The 19,134-nt window shown below is 35.0% G+C and overlaps 1 protein-coding gene across 4 annotated transcripts in view; it reads left to right on the top strand.

Annotated features, from left to right (window-relative positions):
* PPP2R3A (protein phosphatase 2 regulatory subunit B''alpha) overlaps window positions 1-19,134 on the top strand; it is a 186,074-nt gene that overhangs the window by 112,954 nt on the left and 53,986 nt on the right. For all 4 annotated transcript variants that reach the window (XM_055321224.1, XM_055321223.1, XM_055321225.1 and 1 more), the window contains 5 exons: window positions 140-214; window positions 7,078-7,164; window positions 11,005-11,161; window positions 14,443-14,491; window positions 15,108-15,197. In XM_055321224.1, the coding sequence (XP_055177199.1) occupies window positions 140-214; window positions 7,078-7,164; window positions 11,005-11,161; window positions 14,443-14,491; window positions 15,108-15,197 (458 nt within the window). The remainder of the gene's footprint in view (window positions 1-139; window positions 215-7,077; window positions 7,165-11,004; window positions 11,162-14,442; window positions 14,492-15,107; window positions 15,198-19,134) is intronic.

A 19,134-nucleotide genomic window follows, 5' to 3' on the forward strand; every position in this document is an offset into this window, starting at 1 on the left:
CATTGTTCAGTGTTCTAAAAATAACAGGTTTGCTCAACTGGCTATTCTACAAGAAGGAAAAATTCTGTTGGCATGTTTGTTTTTCTGTTTTGTTTTTTGGTATGTTTGTCAATTTAGTTTTGTTTTTAATCTTCTTCAGGATGTGGTGGATACACACCCTGGCCTCACGTTCTTGAAAGATGCTCCAGAATTCCACTCCCGCTACATCACCACGGTAGGCTGAATCTTCTTTTTTCTTAATAAAGATCTATAAGTCACTTTTTTATCACTGTCCAGCATCCAGGTTTTCTTATCTTTGTGCAAAAGGTAACATGGGCTATAATGATTATTTTAAGTGGAAGGAAGGTACAGTAAAATTGCATTATTTATATCTACTTTTCTTCTTATAAGTACCAGTGTATACAGAATTAGAGTGATATATTCATTCTGTCTTGTCTTCTGAGGTACACTTTTTGCTTTGTTATTAATATTGATACCCAGTCGATATTGAGCATTCGCAAATAACACTGAAAAGAATATTCAACAGCCTTTCCCAGAAAAAGATGTGTTTCAAATTTAGAACTGGAAATGGTAATGAGAAATAGCTTACATATAGTCAGAAAACAAATCATATAAGAGTTTAACAGAGCACAATCACAATCTCCCATTTTGTGAAGTGTTCTCTTTCCCTGTTTCTTATGCATAGCTTCATTTGACCAGTCACAGGCAAAGCATGAATTATGAGTCAGAGCACACAGGCCTGCAGTGCACATTGCAGCCACATCCAGCATTCTTTGCCCTAGCTCCCAGATTATCTTTGGAGGAATTCCAAAGATGAGACCTAGGACAAACCACAGTCACTCAAGTGAGTTAGCCCTTGCGTCTGGCTCACATCCTCTATTAATATTACAGAGCAATCACCTCTGAAGAAAACCCTCTCATTCTTAGGGTACTTTTTGTTGGCCATGAATTTGTTGGGTTCTGTCAAGTTACAGAATATTGCCGTTCTTTTTCTCCTTTCAGAACTTCATTCATGGCTTTGACATTGGCTCTCTTCTGTTGTAAAACTTTGTAAGTCTTTCTGTGAGCCAGAAGGTGTCACTGTCTTCTAAGTTATTTTTGCCTGTTAACTATACCATTGTACTAAATCACTGCCACCACAGTCACCCTTGTTTCTCACATGGATTACTTCTAATTGGACTCCCTGCTTATGCCTTCATTGCCCTATAGTATAGTCTCCACAAAGCAGAGTAATCCTTTAAAAGTAAGTCAGATCATATCACTCCTCTGTTCAAACTCTCCAGTGGTTTCCCATCTCAGAGGAAAAGCCTAAGTCCTTGCTAAGACTCCCCATAATCCTCCCCACACCCGCCCCTTACACACATTACCTTTACAACTTCTGCACTCTCATCTCTCCTATTACCCTGCCCCTCACTTACTGTGCTTTGGTCACAGCTAATAATTCTGTTATTTAACATCTTTTCTAAGAATAAATTACAATAAAAAAGTCCTCTAGAGAGCATTTTTCCTCACTGTTCCTGGAACAGACCAACACCACCTCTGCTTCAGGTGTTTCTTATTTCCTCTGCCTGAAATGCTCTTCTTATGGATTTCCACATGATTTTCTCTTTCATTTGCTTCATCCAGCTACATGACCAGATATTCCCTTATTAGTGGGGCCTTCCCTGAACACTCTTTGCCTTCTTCACCCTTCTCCCTCTGCCTCTCCGTCATACTCTCTATTCAGTCATTCTGCTTTATTTTTCTTCTTTGCTCTTATGTCATCTTATATTTTAAATTTTTAAATTTTAAATTCTCTTCTGGATGATAGAAACTCCACTGGAGCAGGGAATTTGTCTATATTTTCCACTACAATATTTCAAATACCTAGAATAATGCCTAGCACATATTAGATACATAGTATTTATTGAGTAAATGAGTGAAATTATGCATGCTTCAGAATTCTGCATATTAACTCTGACTTCAATTCCATATGGAATTATTGGATTCTGATTGTTGATTGTTTTATAAACTCAGGGTATGTTAATAGCATAATTGAAAATCTTAAGAGCGAGGAAAGATCTTAGAGATAATCCAGCCCAACCTTCTACCAATTCAGAAAATGCTCTCTACAGAGGAACTTTCTATTGAAATTTATTTTGTTAGCTATATTTAGACTGGAAAGATAGAGTACCAATTATGCATACAGCAAAAAGAAATCACTACCCAAATAAGAGAATGCACGTAAAGTTACTTCATATTCTCCTTTATTTCCAGAGACAAGTTGGCATTTGAGTAATAAGTCTCTTGATACTGAATGAAAACGAAAATTGGAAATACTAGCAAATTATAGTCCTTGAGTTTGCAGTTTTGCATGCCATGCAAAGAAATTGCCAATGAATAAAAAACTCCGCTTTTCCTAGCTGGCATATGCTGACTTTTGAGGGAAATGGTGCTCACATGAGTTTTTAAAATAAGCAATGAGATTGAAAATATTCTTTATGACACTGGCGCTGGCAGCAAAGACATTTCTCTGGATGCTCAGATGGTGGTGTCTTAGTGACATATTCAATGTCTTGATTGGCCTGAAGCCATCACTTCAGGCTGAAATGCCAGGGTTTTAATTGTTGAGGACAAGGTACTGATATTTCCTGAGATGACTAAACTGTGGTAGAGATTGCTCATCACTAATGGCTTGACTCCTTCCCCTTGAGAACTTTTCCTCTTAATAGAAAAAGGAAGAAACTTGTATTTAGATAGATTTTAAGGTCCAAACTATCAAGTCATCTAGAGATCCCTTGGTAAAAAAAAAAAAAAAAAAAAAAAAAAGTCAAGTTTCATTCCACTCACTGGTAGTAAACAATTATTCTTAATATTATTTTTTAATTAATTAATTAATTTACTATTTTTAAAATTGTGATTAATTTCCTTTTTATTTATCTAAAAGTGGTAGAAACAAATTAGGGGAAAAAACTAGGGTAATTGATGTAAAACCAAGCAGCTACATGTTCTCACCACTAGATGGTGCCCTTACCTCAATAAGCTAAAATGCTGAATCAGTAATGTGGAAACCAATAAATGTGCTGATGATGTGGGGCGACTGAATAAAGAGATGTAGGCTATGGAAAAATGGACTTGTCCATTTTTTCATATTATTAGGTAAGTTACAAGAGGCTAAAAATAGGAAATGTTTAACAGTCAAACGTTTGTGAATTTTAAAAATTATGTCAAAAAACTGAATAACAAAATAAGGAAAAATAAATACAGATTAAAGTTTTATAATTTTAAGTGTAATACAGTACCTCCATAAATAATATAAAATATTTGAAAAATATATAAATATAAAATTTTGGTAGATAGGAAAAAGACTTTAAAATAAATTTATACTCAAGATCAAGTAATAAAGATAAAAATCTAATCATGTTCAACATAGAAAATTTTGGTGTAATGATATGTATTGAAATTGACTTTTACTTGAGAGAGGAGTCATGAAACCATGATAAATGGTATTATTACTGTTTATTTATATATATATATATATATATATATATATATAATTTCTGTGCTAAAAATCTTCCATCTTTTTTATATGAACTTCTGCCAAGCTAGTGTTAAGAATATACTGTTGATTAGGACACATTCTCTGCCCTGAAGCACCCCAGTCGGAGTCTGAGTGATAGGAACCAATAGAAAAATTAGACACCAGCTAGTCCCAGTTCAAATCTAATGCAGAAATCCTATCAACTTCTGCCTAAATTTTTGTGGTGAGAAGAAACCTTACTATTTCAGACAACCCTTTGCTTCACGGCGTGAATTTTAGGAAACTCTTCCTTATAGTAAAGAATTTAAGTATAAGGACTATCTATCCAGTAGTTTAAGTCCTGCTTTCTGGTGCAACACAGAACAAGTCAGCCACTTCTTCCACCTGGTAGTCAGCCATTCAGATCATGGTCACATGTATACTCTAATCTTATTTTTTCCTCAAGAGTAAAAATCACTAAATTAGTACTATCTTGTTAGTAATTTTGAATGTAGTTACCCTTTTCTGCTTTGTTTTCTGCACATTTTATATGCTATATATAAATCATAGAGAATAGTACTGATTTATGTGAAATACTAATTAGAGACCTTTCTTGGGTTGACATCCATCTGCTATTTACAACTCCGAAGAGAGTTATTCAGCTAGCTATGACTCCAACCCATATGTCTATCACAGGTATAACATGAAAGTCTTTGTTACACGAGTCTCAAACCTCATTAATTTATCACGTAATTTTCTAAGGAAGACATACAGATGGCCAACAGGTACATGAAAAAGTGCTCAACATTACTCATCCTCAGGAAAATGCAAATCAAAATCATGATGAGATATCACCTCACACCTGTTAGAATGGCTGATAACAAAAAGGCAAGAAAATAACAAGTGTTGGCAAGGATGTAGAAGGAACTCTTGTGCACTGTTGGTGGAAATATAAATTGGTGCAGCCACTAGGAAAGCAGATGAAGTTGCTCAAAAATTAAAAATACAACTACCAAATGATGCAGCAATTCCACTGCAAGGTATTTATCTAAAGAAAACAAAAAATATTAACTCAAAAGATCAGTGTACCCCCATGTTCATTGCAGCATTATTTGCAGTAGCCAAAATATGAAAACAACCTAAGTGTCCTTCAATGGATGAATAAAGATTTGGTATGTACATACAGTTGACCCTTGAACAACATGAATTTGAACTGCAGGGGCCACTTATATGCAGATTTTTTATAGTACTGCAAATATATTTTCTCTTCCTTATGATTTTCTTAATTTTTTTCTTTTTTCTAGGTTTATTTTAAGAATACAGTAGATAATACATATATAATGTACAAAATATATGTTAATTGTTTATGTTATTGGTAAGGTTTCCAGTCAGCAGTAAGCTATTAGTAGGTAAGTTTTGGGAGAGTCAAGTTTTATATGGATTTTTGACCATACAGGGCCAGGGTTGGCATGAAATCTTGCCGTTTGCAACAACATCGATCGACTTTGAAGACATTATGCTAAATGAAAAAGGTCAAAGACAAATACTATATGATCTCTCTCATGATCTCTCTCAATCTTTAAAAAAAAACAACAAACAAAAACCAAGCTAGATAAAGAAAACAGATTGGTGGTTGCCAGCAGGCCGTGGATGTAGGCAGAATGGGTGAAGAGGGAGTCAAAAGGTACAAACTTCAGTTATAGAATAAATAAGTCATGGGGACAAAAAGTACAACATGGTGACTGTAGTTATTACTATACATATATATGTATGTATATATGTATATATACATAAAACTAATGCTCCATATAATACAATAATATAAATATATTGCATATTTGAAAGTTTCTAAGAGTTCTCATGACAAGGAAAAGAAAATTCCACAACGCTGTATGGTAGCAGATGTTAAGTAGACTTATTGTGGTGATCATTTTGCAATATATACAAATATTAAATCATGTCATACACCAGAAACTGATATATGTGAATTATTCCTCAAATAAAAAATATATCAAGCAATTATTGACTACTTGTTATATGCAGAGCATATATCAGAGCATCATATCAGGCACTGGGATGCAAGTCAAGAAAGACCTGATATGTTGGAGTTTGGAAGTGATGATGGTCAGGTGCACCAGTATTGAGAATATAACCACAGGATGAACTGAAGGAGACTCACATGACAGTTGGAACACAGAAAATAGAGCTCTACTCCAGTCCCTGTTCTGGCACTTCCTGTGGAGTTGGCAGTTGAGCTAGATCCTGAAGGGTCAGTAATTATCACGGCTATAGGATAAGGAAAGCTAGACAGCAGAAATCTGAGCCTTCATTCTGAGGCTGGTTTTTCCCTGCTCTGTTTGAGAATCACTCTCTGCTAAGGAATCCAGAAGGGGAATGGTGATTTAGTCCCTCATTAGGCCTACTCATTGGATAGATGTCCAGATGTCTTCCTTTTTTTGTCCTTGCACTAAAATAACTTTTAAAAAGGACCTAGCCTCTTCCATGATAAAATCACCAAGGATACAGGATTTCTATTAGTCAAAATTAAAGGCAATGTGCCAAAAAATCTGCTTATATTGAACACTGGGTGTTATATTTAAGTGATGAATCACTAAATTATATTCCTGAAACAAGTATTGCCTTATATGTTAACTAACTAGAATTTAAATAAAACCTTAACCAAAACAAAACAAAATTGCTTAAAATTGCTCTTTTCACTACTGCTTCCTTTTGGAGAAAAAAAAAAACAAAATTAGTGGGTGAAAGGGAAATTAAATAGGTATGCATAACCCCAGGTGAAATTGTTAAGAATACACTGTGGCCTCCTCCCTGCAGGGTGGCAACCTTATTTTCCTTCTCCAGTCCTCCACTACACTACAACACATGTCATTGATCTCAGACACATTTGTTGCTACCCATTCCCTCCTCTCTCATCCTGTCCGGTCTGCTCTAGAGTTTCACATCTGTTGTTAAAGTCTTTAGAACACTAGCTAATTCCAGAATTGCTCATTCTGTTATGACTCAGTATATGAGTAAGGGCTCAGTATATGAGTTATCCCAGGTGTATTTGAGTTTCCAGAAAGAGTCTGGAAGACTAGAAGTCTTTAAGAATCCAGTGAGTAAAAAAAAAAAAAAAAAAAAAGAATCCAATGAGTAAGGCTATAATAGCCAGAATAATGCCCCCTTGAATTGCACTATGTTAGCAGCCATTCTTATGACCCACCAGTTGTTAAGCCAACTCACTGTGTGTTTCCCTCCTCATTTGCCTTTCCAGAACATCCAGCCCAATAAGCACTGCTTGAATCACTGTATAAGATGAGAGGTAAACAAAGTGACATGTAGGTAGCTGGGAAATGCAGGCTCATGAGCAAAGAATATCTTTTTATTCTTCTTAGAATTATAGGGGACACGGGTATAGATTTTAAAATATGGTATTAGTTTTTATTAGAAATTACACTGGACATAATCAGAAAACCAAAACATAGCTTGGTTCAAGATACATTCATAAAATGGCCTTTGGTGAAGTAATAGATATCTTCAGTGTTTTTATTTGGTTTGTTTTCCTTTTGTGGAACCAGGTTATTCAGAGAATATTCTACACAGTCAACAGATCTTGGAGTGGAAAAATAACTTCAACAGAGATAAGAAAAAGCAACTTTTTGCAAGTATGTCTCTCATTGAAATTCATATATAAAGAGCAAGTTAAATAATATTCTTACTTCATTTAACAAGTATTTGAGTGTTTATTGTATGCAAAGTATTTCCGCTACTTTCAGTCATTAAGCATTTCAGATATCTGGGATGTGTTGGGGAGAACAAAGATGAATAACAAGAGATTTTTATATCAAGGCAGACAGACTAAAAGTGCACACCTGACGAAAATTTCCACAGAAGTGCATAACAAATATGCAGAGAAGGCCTCACAGAAGGACTGACATGTAATCTTGACCTTGGAGGATGTCAGAAGTTTATCAAAATAAAAAATTAGGAGATTCCGGATAGAGGAATAGCATAAGCAAAGGCTCAGAAGCATGAGAGGGTGGGCAGTCTAAGAGCATAGTCTAAAGTGGCCAGAGGCTCTGCAGAGAGTGACCAGTGATATGGCCCAAGGGGTGAGATGGACTGGGTTAGGAAAGGTCTTTCGAAAGGAATAAAGGAATTTCAGCTTGATCCTTTCTGCAGCGACTCTTTATTCAGATCCTACTGGAGTGGAGAAAAATACTAAAAAGTCCTTTTAAGAAAGAATATATTTCATTCAGTTATTTTATTCATTTTACCAAATGAGAAAGTATTGACCACTAGTGGGAGCTTTTTATTGAGGTAATCTTCATGCCTTGTTGTTTAGGCTGCCATTAACCTAAAGGAAGAATTGTTCATACTTGAAAGGAAATATTTTATTTTCAATGAGTCATACTAAATGAAGCTTAGGCTAATAATACAACCTTATGTACTCTTTATTTTTCCCTGTCTTTATCTGGGACAAAGTAATGAAGACTTGCAAAATTAGCAGCCCATAATCCATATACAAACCTTTTTTATTCTAAAATGGATAGTAATCATCACAGTCATTGTTAATATTTATGGAACCCCTAGTGCCTGCCTCTCTCAGTAGGTAACATGGGATGGGTTGAGATGGCAATAATTCCATAAAAGAGGCCTTACACCTTAAGAATGGCAATCCTTCACATTCCTGAAGCATATCAGAGATTATAAGTTTTTGGCATTATTATAATCCCTGTTTTTTAACTAATGGTAAAATTTGAGGCACAGATATGGTTGAATGATTTATAAGAGCACATAGCGAGTAAGTGCCCAAACTTAGTGTTCTTCCTAGAACAGGATTTAATTGTTTCCCCTCTTTCCTACCCTTCTCCTACTCTTCCTATTAGAGAATTATCACAAATGTATGCTCATGATTTATATGCTCATAATGCATTCAGATAACAGGAACATAACTGGGATAATCAGCAGAAGTCACTATCTCTTCACCCTGCCATTTCATTCCCTTTCCCAGAGGTAACCCATCCATATATTCTGTGGTTTTATTCCCTTGTATGCTACATGGAGTAAACAGTTTTATTTTGTATGGCTGCTTTTTTTTTTAATATATGAGATCATTCTGTTAATTTTGGGTTTTTTCACTAACAGCATATCTTAACATTCTTTTCATTTCCATGCATATAAATCTCTCATTCTTTTAGCTGCTGCATAATCTGTGGCATGGCTCTACCATAACTAAATTACATAATCCCTTATAGAGGAAGTGTAAGTCATTTTCATGGTTTTCCTATTTGTAATGATGCAGTGAACATCCTTGTGCTTTCCTCCTGTGTGTAGATGGGTAAGAATTTTCCTAGAATAGACTACTGGAGGGGAAAATCCTGGATCAGATGGTATGTGCATTTTCTGGGTTTTTTTTTTTTTTTTAAGATTTTTTATTTTTTAAGTAATTTCTACACCCAACATGGGGCTAAAAACCACAACCCTGAGATCAAGATTTGCATGCTCCACCGACTGAGCCAGCCGGGTGCATTCAATTTCATAGATCCTGCCAACTTAGCCTCCTAAAAACCTGTACTTGTTCAGACTTACACATTCACCAACAGCAAAGTTACTAGTCTTTTTCATTTTATGATAATCCAGTAGGTGAAAATGAGAGCTCCTCTCAAGATTTGTTTTATTTTATTTTTTTAAAGAGTTTTTATTTATTAATTCATAAGAGACACAGAGAGAGGGGCAGAGACATAGGCAGAGGGAGAAGCAGGCTTCCTGCAGGGAACCTGATGTGGGACTCGATCTCAGGACCCCAGGTCACAACCTGAGCTGAAGGCAGATGCTCCACCACTGAGCCACCCAGGTGCCCCTCAAGATTTGTTTTATTGTACATATTCTGCTTTATACATGTTAAAGAGCAGTTTATAAAACAAAACATTACAAGCCATGTTTGGAAAACAGAAGAAAAATCATATTTCATCACCCTAATACAACTAATAGCATTTTTTATATGTTTTTCTAGTCTCATATATATGTACAGATTTTAAGATTTTACAGAGTTCTTAGTGTGCATAATGTTATATCCTGTATTTTGCATTTACCACATTATGGTTTTCCTTTGTTTCTCTGTATTCTTTATAACTTTTACTGGCAACAGAATCTTTCTTTAAGAAGTTTTGCTATCATTTAATAATTCTCAACTTGCCAAGACAATATTGGTTTCCCAGTATTTACATTTTGGCACATAATTTTTTATTGAAACAATTTATTTATATTATGAAATAATCACCTTTGTCCTTTATAATGTTTTTCACCTTGAATTTCATTTTATTTTCTAATAATGTTGACATGTTTTCTTTCTGTTAAGATTTAGCTAGTATTTATTTGTCCTTTTTTTTTAAAAAAAGACCTCCTTTAAATTTTTATTTTAGATTTATCTCTTATGACAGCATATACCTAGATATGTTTGGGAGGGTTGGTTTTTATATTCAATCTGAAAATACTTTAATATGGAGACTTAATTCATTTATCTTTACTGTGATTGTTGATATGTCTGATCTGATTTCTGCCATTTCATTTTGCTTACTCTATTTCTGAAGTTTTTTTATAGCTTCTTTTATCTTTCTTTCTGAATCTTTCATTTCTGAAAACATCTTCATTTACCTGCCCACTTATAATTATAAGAACTGTAAGAATTCTGGGTTCAGAATTACTGATTCTGATGTTTCCCATGGGGGCACACAGTGAGTCAGGGGAGACCCAGGTGTACTTCCAGCTCAGGGCCCTGTAGCTCCATCCCCCATGCCTTCTATGCCAGGCTAGCACACATCAGCACAATGCTATACCATAAGTCACCTTCGTGGTAAATTTGATCTCATTACACAACCAAACCCTATATGTGGATTTCCACTCTACATAATAGAATAGATGCCCACTCTCCCTAATTGTGGAAAGTTAAAAGCAGTGTCAGTTTATGATCATGTAATTCAGCCTTTTGTCTAATTGTTCTAGCTTGCTAGTCTGGGGACCTCTGATGGGCTACAGTCTCCTTGGTAGCAGTCCTTCCCTTTCTGTGCTTTTAAATCCTCCACTGTATCTGAAGCCCTTTGCTAATAAGCATAATACAGAACTCGTAAATGCTTATAGATTGATCATTTGATTAAAGGTCAGAAGAGGTTGCTAAATTCCTAGTTTGGTACCAAAACCAAAAATTTTAATTCAATTTAAAATAAAGTTTTAGGGGATCCCTGAGTGGCTTAGCGGTTTAGCACCTGCCTTTGGTCCAGGGCATGATCCTGGAGTCCCAGGATCGAGTCCCACATCAGTCTCCCTCCATGGAGCCTGCTTCTCCCTCTCTGCCTGTGTCTCTGCTTCTCTCTCTCTCTCTCTCTCATGAATAAATAAATAAAATATTTTAAAAAATAAAATAAAACTTTACTAGACTGCAAAATGGACAAAGCTTGTTTTCATAATTTAAAAATGAACTAATCCTTCTCTTCATACTATTTCAGACTCTAGCCCTTTTGGAAGAAGAGGAAGATATAAACCAAATCACAGATTACTTCTCCTATGAACATTTCTATGTTATTTATTGTAAATTCTGGGAACTAGATAGTGATCATGACCTCTACATCAGCCAGGCCGATTTATCTCGATACAATGACCAGGGTAAGTGTTTTAGAGATGGTAAGACTTAACTGTTTTTGAAGAAGGCAAGAGTTATATGAATTGTTATATGAATGAGAGATTCTCATTTCTTAAATTCTTTATCTAATCAAGTCCTCTTTAAAGAGCCAAGAATTTTTATGTGGGAAAAGGTAAAGGTGTCAATTTTTTATTTAGAAGGCAAGTATAGAAGAGACTTACAGTATGTAAGCAATTAGAGTCTTTGTTTTGATTAATTGGTGAGTTTTTATAGTGACATTTATTTTCTAATGATGAAGAAGATCTGTACCTATGTAAGGTTTATTTGAAAGAGAATGGGTATACACCCTTATAAATTTCCCATTTTAAGTGTTTATAAACAGCCACGGATGAAAATGTTTCTAACTTGTCAGTGTTTTCCAGGACTCCTAAAAACTTATGTTTTGGAATTTAGTTCCAGAGTTAACTATTTTCCCTGCAGATGAATTTTTCTTTTATCAGAAAGCAAAAAAATTACATATCACATGAAATTATCCCTTTTGCTTCATTTTTACCAGTAGTAAACTTAGAACCTATTACCTGATGATTTAATATTCTTCACCAAGCACCAAAATACATTGGCTCATTCTTTTCTCATAATATCATCCCTCTTCTATTCTTAAATATCTCCTCAGGCACTGCTGATTTTTTTTAATTAGCCTTTAGCCTTTTAGATATAGCAGAGTACAAATCTTAAATATGAGTTTCACTTCTCTTATTTGATATATGTGTGATTAACTGTTTACATCTTAAGAAAAGGTTCATTCTAATAAATAGTGAAATGGACCATCAGGGAAAGGAGGGAAACTGAGTGAGGAAAAATTAGAGAGGAAGACAAACCATGAGAGGCTCCTAATTCTAGGAAACAAAGAGTTGCAAAGGGGGATCTGGGTGGGGGGATGGGGTAAATGGGTGATGGGCATTCAGGAGGGCACATGATGATCTGAGCACTGGGTGTTATACTGTATGTTGGCAAACTGAATTTAAATAAAATATCTTTTGGGATCCCTGGGTGGCGCAGCGGTTTGGCGCCTGCCTCTGGCCCAGGGCGCGATCCTGGAGACCCGGGATCGAATCCCACGTCGGGCTCCCGGTGCATGGAGCCTGCTTCTCCCTCTGCCTATGTCTCTGCCTCTCTCTCTCTCTCTGTGACTATCATAAATAAATTAAAAAAAAAAAAAAAAAAAGAAAAAAATAAAATATCTTTTAAGGGATCCCTGGGTGGCTCAGCAGTTTGGTGCCTGCCTTCGGCCCAGGGCGTGATCCTGGAGTCCCAGTTCGGGTCCCACATCGGGCTCCCTGCATGGAGCCTGCTTCTCCCTCTGCCTCTGTCTCTGCCTCTCTCTCTGTGTCTCATGAATAAATAAATAAAATCTTTAAAAAAATCTTTTAAAAAGAAAGGTTCATTCTTGACACATATGGTGTCAAGTTTCATAGACCTTTCCATATATAAGAGTTCTACCTCTCAGTTCTCAGGTGCCAACTAGGTAGCAAGAGAAAATACTCAAATGTACTTATTTGGTAAACAAGCATTTTAGTACTATACTTCCCTTCTTCAAGTTGTCATAACCTTCCTGTCACCAGAATAGCATAAAAATGGAAATACTCACAGGTGTATCAGGTCAGATTTATTAGCTCTGCACTTTCTAATCACCAGTGGCCAGGGATACCTGGGTGGCTGCAGCGGTTTGGCGCCTGCCTTTGGCCCAGGGCGCGATCCTGGAGACCCGGGATCGAATCCCACATTGGGCTCCCGGTGCATGGAGTCTTCTTCTCCCTCTGCCTGTATCTCTGCCTCTCTCTCTCTCTCTCTCTCTCTCTCACTATCATAAATAAAATAATAATAATAATAATAATAATCACCAGTGGCCAGATCATCTGTGTAACACGAGGTCATGTAAAACCTTATAGGCTCTAAAGCAATCTCTCTAGCTGATATACCATAATTCTAAGTCCCAAAATATTGTATATATACACACACATAACAACTCAGTAGAGGCATGTTAAAGTGTTGAAGTCTAGAAAACTAGGCAACTAGACCTGCATGGTGAAGGGGTCACTGAGACTACATAATTGCCAATCCACCAACCTGTCCGAAATCGGACAACATTATCTTCAATTATAGGCTAAACCTTCCAAATTTAAAAGACTTCAGCTTTGAAATTAAATATCTATGTCTTTACTGTACAGCCCTCTATTTGTCTATATAGTACAAATAATTAGCCCTGTAAACTAATATTCAACAAAGTATAGAGAGTCCTTATATAACCTTTATGGCCAGGCATGGCCATCCTGACACACGTATTCCCAACAACTTCAGCTAAACTAATTTTACCTTCAGGTTGACTCTACCTAACTCTGTGCAAAAGAATTAGATGCTGGTAGCTACTAACTCTCTAGTGACCTCATCAACTTGTTTTGAAATTGTAGTGTACATGCCATTGCCTTGAGCACTTCTTAAAAGAATAGATTCCTGTCCTCACCAAATCCCTAGGTCTGAGATCTATTGGCATATCCTTTTGTTAAAACTAAAGCCTTTGGTAATTTTAAACCAACAATGGCCTACACTGCTATGGATTCTCTATGATCTGTCATCAAAGGCGCAATATACTATCTTAAGATAAAATTCTCTCTCTCTCCCTCTCTCTCTCTCTGAATAAAACTTACTGATGGAATTTCTCAAAATTATGTTATGTCCTAGACTTTTATGGGATAAGAATATAAGAAAAGTTTATTTGTGGTATGTTTAGGTATCTTCTATAAAATTATACTTGATAGCATTCTCTATCATTTCACTCAGAGTCCCTTATATTAGGAGCTGCTGATCAGTTCCCCTTAAATTTCTTTTTTTTTTTTAACGCTCTTATTTTATTTAGTTCCCCTTAAATTTCATGCCAGGATAAAATTTGTCTTGTTTTAGAGGAAAAGTTGTCTTATTGGCTAACAAGATCAATACAAATTCTATACATTTTTGTCTTAGCCGTCACGATGTTCAGAACTAACTTGGCACTCAACTACATTAATATATCCCAGCTATCAGGCATAATCATTTGCCTGTTCTTTTTCTAATGATTGATTGATTGATTATGCCACCTTAAATTCTTACTTTGAGAAATGTAAATTATACATAGGTAAAAATTTAAATACTCATAACTTCTCATTAAGGAAGATGTTTTAGCTTGTTGCTATTGAAAATAAATTTGCCAAAAGGATTGTCTTTATAGAACATGTTTCTAACTAGCCTCATACCTCTTGTTTACCTTTAGCTTCATCAAACAGAATTATTGAAAGGATATTCTCTGGGGCAGTAACAAGGTAAGAAAAAGCATCTGAGTTTAAAAATGAATTACAGGTAGGGCACCTGGTGGCTCAGTTGGTTAAGCATCTGCCTTTGGCTCAGGTCATGATCTTAGGGTCCTGGGATTGAGCCCATGTTGGGCTTCCTGCACACTGGGGAGTCTGCTTTTCCCTCTCCCTCTGCCCCTCCTCCCGTTCGTGCTCTTTCTCTTTCTCAAATAAATAAATCTTATTTAAAAAAATGAATTACAGGTAGCACTATCACAATCGCATTTTAGCATGGTTTCCTGCATACCACAGCTTCATACAAGACAGTTGTAATTCTTTAATTTATGGGCATTATCCCTTTACCTTAATATAGATAACAGTATTTGAACCTGGTGATTATTTGCATTCAAATTGGAAACCAGAGTTTTTTCTTCACACCTGCACAGATGTCTTCTGTTTTCACCCTCTAGGCCTTTGCAAACAGTATAGGCAATGGAAGGGATGCTCTTTATAAGGTTTCCAGCCTTCTAATTTATCTTTGACTGAATTTCCAAAGAAAGATATTGCTTTATTTCTTAGTCTGTCATCCTACTAAATTTATCTGAGTAATTGCTCAGGAAACTTTATAACCCTGTGTTTTCTTCAGGGGTAAAACAGTGCAGAAAGAGGGAAGAATGAGCTATGCAGATTTTGTTTGGTTTTTGATCTCTGAGGAGGACAAAAGGAACCCAACCAGGTATGACTTTTTTTTTTTTTAAATTTAAAATCAGTTAGCATATAGTATATTATTAGTTTCAGAGACAAGAGTTTAGTGATTCAGCCAGGTATGACTTCTAAGTTTCCTTTGCCAGGAATGTTAAAACACTTAAAGAAAGCTTGAAAAAGTCATGATGTATACTCAATAGATGCCATCTTGACCTAGGAGTACCGAGATGAATTAGACTTAGTCTCTGCCCCCTCAGATCCATAGTCACAGCATATCAAGAGAAGTGTTTTTACCCGCAGAAACAAAGGTGAAGTGACAGGTGAGCTGGCCCTGGGGGTTAAGCAGGATAGTAAGCCTTTATACAGAATGTGGGAATACATATTGTGAGTTTTCATTGTTTTATGATCTTCATGGTTCAGTAGTAAATGGGAAAGGGAAAGAAGCAAATTGTGGGTGACTGATATAGACAAATTAGAATCATCTCTCCCTTTCCTTTGTACTCTCAAACATACCTTGATTTGTGATCATGAACATACACATATCTGTCTCTTGCAACTAGTCTCTTGTTTAGGCCAAAACTGTTGGTCCCTCTTTTCTATTTATTCCCAGCTTGTGTTAACACAGTGCCCAGGACATAGTTTGTGCTTAGTACCAAGGAATGGAGAGGCTACAGTCCGTGATGCTTGCTAGTATAACTGACTCAGCTGTCTACATGTTGATTCTAAAAGTTATCTAAATGTTGGATATATGGTTTGGAATCAATGAAGTAGAAATAAAATTAAGCTATTTCTTAGGCAGCCTATTAGATTATTTTTAAATAACTTTGTTTTCCATTTCAAAGAATATTGTCCATTATAGACACTTTAGAAAACATAGATAAGCAGAAGAAATAAATTTTAATAATAATTCTAACATTTAGAATAAGACATTATTAAAACTTGGTATATATTGTACAGTCTCTTATATTTTTACATACTTCTTGGACATTTAGATTTGTACCATTGGATTAAGTCTTAATTACCATACATTCTAAAATTTTTATGGAATGCTTTCCAAAACAATAGTTACAGCTAAGTAGTTCTAACATCCACTACTTTTCTCATTAAGATAAACTCCTCCCAAATGGAATTGTTAGGTTAAAAGGGTATACACATTTTTAAGGGCATTTATGAAAATTATTAAGTTGCTCTTTAGAAAAATTGTATAATTTTATACTTTTATCAACAAGGTACTGAGCATATTTCCTGTAACCCTACTAAAATTGAATATTATCTGCTTAAAAATAGTTTCCAATTTGATAAATTAAAAAATCAGTATTATTTTACTTTGCATTTCTTTGATTACTAATGAGGCTGAATTTTTTTCATACATATTCAGCCAGTTTTATTTCATTTTAGGCAAGTTGCTTTTCAAGTCTTTTGCTCATTTCTGCTGGGTTAGTTTTTTTATTGTTTTATGACAAATACACATTTTAAGTATCTTAAAAATATAAAATACATTCAAAAACCTTATGAAATTCATTCATAATTCCATGACCCATATTTAGCATTGGTATATATCCTTCTACTCCTTCTCCCTTTCCCTCCCTCCCCACCCTTTCTCCTTCTTCTCTTTTCCCTCCTCCTCCACTCTCTTTTTCCCTGCACCAAAAGATACACTAAATGATATCAATACTATATAAATTTGTAACACATTTTTTCACATAACAGTACATTTCCATGCCAGTAAGTATGCATCTTTATAATTTGTCATTAGTCCATTATTTTGAAAGTTTCAGTTACATCACCTAAATTTCCAAATATATGAAGACTGCGTTTTCCAATCTTTTTCAGTGTTCTATTAATCCTCTCAATCTCAATCTTTTATTTCTCATATTTCCTCAATTATGAAAAAGCTTTCCTCAGGTAATTCTCATCCATGATTTCCTCCTTCTGGAACCCCTATTATCCCACAAGGACAAGTGAAGAGAACTAGAAATGGTAATGAAGAACATGAATAACAAACTCTGTGAACATGTATTTGTTCTCTTTTTGTCTCTCAGCATCTTTAGAAAACATAAATTATATAAAGTAATAATTAGGAGAGAGTAGTTTTGGGTTTGTAATATATATAGATGTAATATGTATAATAATAGCACAAAAGGAGGGAAGAAGGAAAAGAGTTACATAGGAATAACATTTCAGTATCTCACTGGAATTAAGTACAAATCTGAAGTAGATTCTAGGAAGTTAAAAATGTACATGGCAAGACCCTAGAGCAACTACTAGAAAATAAACTCAAAACTATATAGCAAAAAAAATCATTAAAGAATTAGAATGTTACACTTAGAAAATACTCACTTAATGTAAAAGAAAGCAGTAAAGGAGAAACAGAGAAGAATGCCAAGACAGAAAACAAATAGTAAAATGGCAGGCAAAGGTCCAACTATATCAATAATAATTTATAAACGTGAATGGATGGATTAAACATTTCTTTGAAAGGTAGAGATTTTCAGACGACTGGATTTTTTAAAAAATATATAATTATATGCTATCTACATGAGAAATATTAGATTTAAAGATTTAAAAGGGAGAAAAAGTGAAAAGGAAATATAAAGATATGTCATGCAAACAACAACCATAAGAAACTTGGAGTGACTTTATAAATATCAGAGATTGTAGACTTTAATACAAAAATAGTTACTGGAGGATGAAGAAGAAATTTTATCATGTAAAATGTCCAACAGGAAGACACCACAGTTACAAACACATATGCACCTAACAACATTGAACTCTAAAATACATGAAACAAAACTGGCAGAATTGAAAAAATTCAACAATAGTAAGTAGTTGAAGACTTACATACCCTACTTTCAGTGATGGATGAATAACGAGGAAGAAGATCAACAAGGAAACAGAAGTCATGAACAGCACTACAAACAAAACTATAAACCAAAAAGACCTAGCAAATCTATAGAACACTCCACCTAAGAATAGTAGAATATATATTCTTCTCAAGTACACATGGAATATTCTCCAGGATAGGACATAGAGCAGGCCATAAAACAGCCTCAATAATTATAAAAAGTAAAACCATACAAAACATATTCTCTGACCATAATGGAATAAAATTAACAATAACAGCTAGGAATTTGGGAATTTACAAACATGTAGAAAGAACACACTGCTTAAATAACCAATGGGTAAAAGAAGAATACATCAAAGGACATCATTTGAAATGAATGAAAATGAAGGAAAAAGTAACAAAACTTCAAGATGAATGAAAATGGAAATACAGTATGCCAAAACTCACGGGATATAATACATACAGTGCTAAGAGAAGTGTATAGCTATAAACGCATATACTAAAAAACAAGAAATATCTCAAATCAGTGAGCTAACCTTCTACTTTAAGACACAAAGAGCAAATTTAAGCATAGCAAACACAAGGGAAGAAGAAAGATTGAAGTGGGTAAATTAGAGAATTGAAAAACAAGAGAGAAAATCAATGGAATCAAAAGTCAAATTTTTTTTAAAAGATTAATAGGGCCTTAGCTACACTGATCAAGAAAAAAAGAGACAGCATTCAAATTATTAAGGTTAGAATAAAAGAAGTAACATGAATGCTGACCTTACAAGAATAAAAAGAATTTACATATATAACAACTTTATACTAACAAATTACATAATTTAGACAAAATGAGCAAATTCCTAGAGCGTCACTGGTTCAAGATGAAATAAAAACTCTGGATAGGAAAAATAATCCCAGGCTGAGATGGCTTTGCTGGAAAAGGCTACCAAACATTTTTAGAAACAAAACAAATGAACATGGGGGCAGGGCACAGGGGAGAGGCAGACTAAGAAACACTCTTAACTGTAGAGAGCAAACTGATGGTCACTGGAAGGGGGAGGTGGGCATCAAAAATGCCCTGGGGATTACAGAGTGCACTTGTGATGAGCACTGTGTGTTGTATGTTAGTGATGAATTA

Source organism: Nyctereutes procyonoides, unplaced genomic scaffold (genome assembly GCF_905146905.1).
Source record: "Nyctereutes procyonoides isolate TBG_1078 unplaced genomic scaffold, NYPRO_anot_genome, whole genome shotgun sequence".
Classification (NCBI taxonomy): Eukaryota; Metazoa; Chordata; class Mammalia; order Carnivora; family Canidae; genus Nyctereutes; species Nyctereutes procyonoides.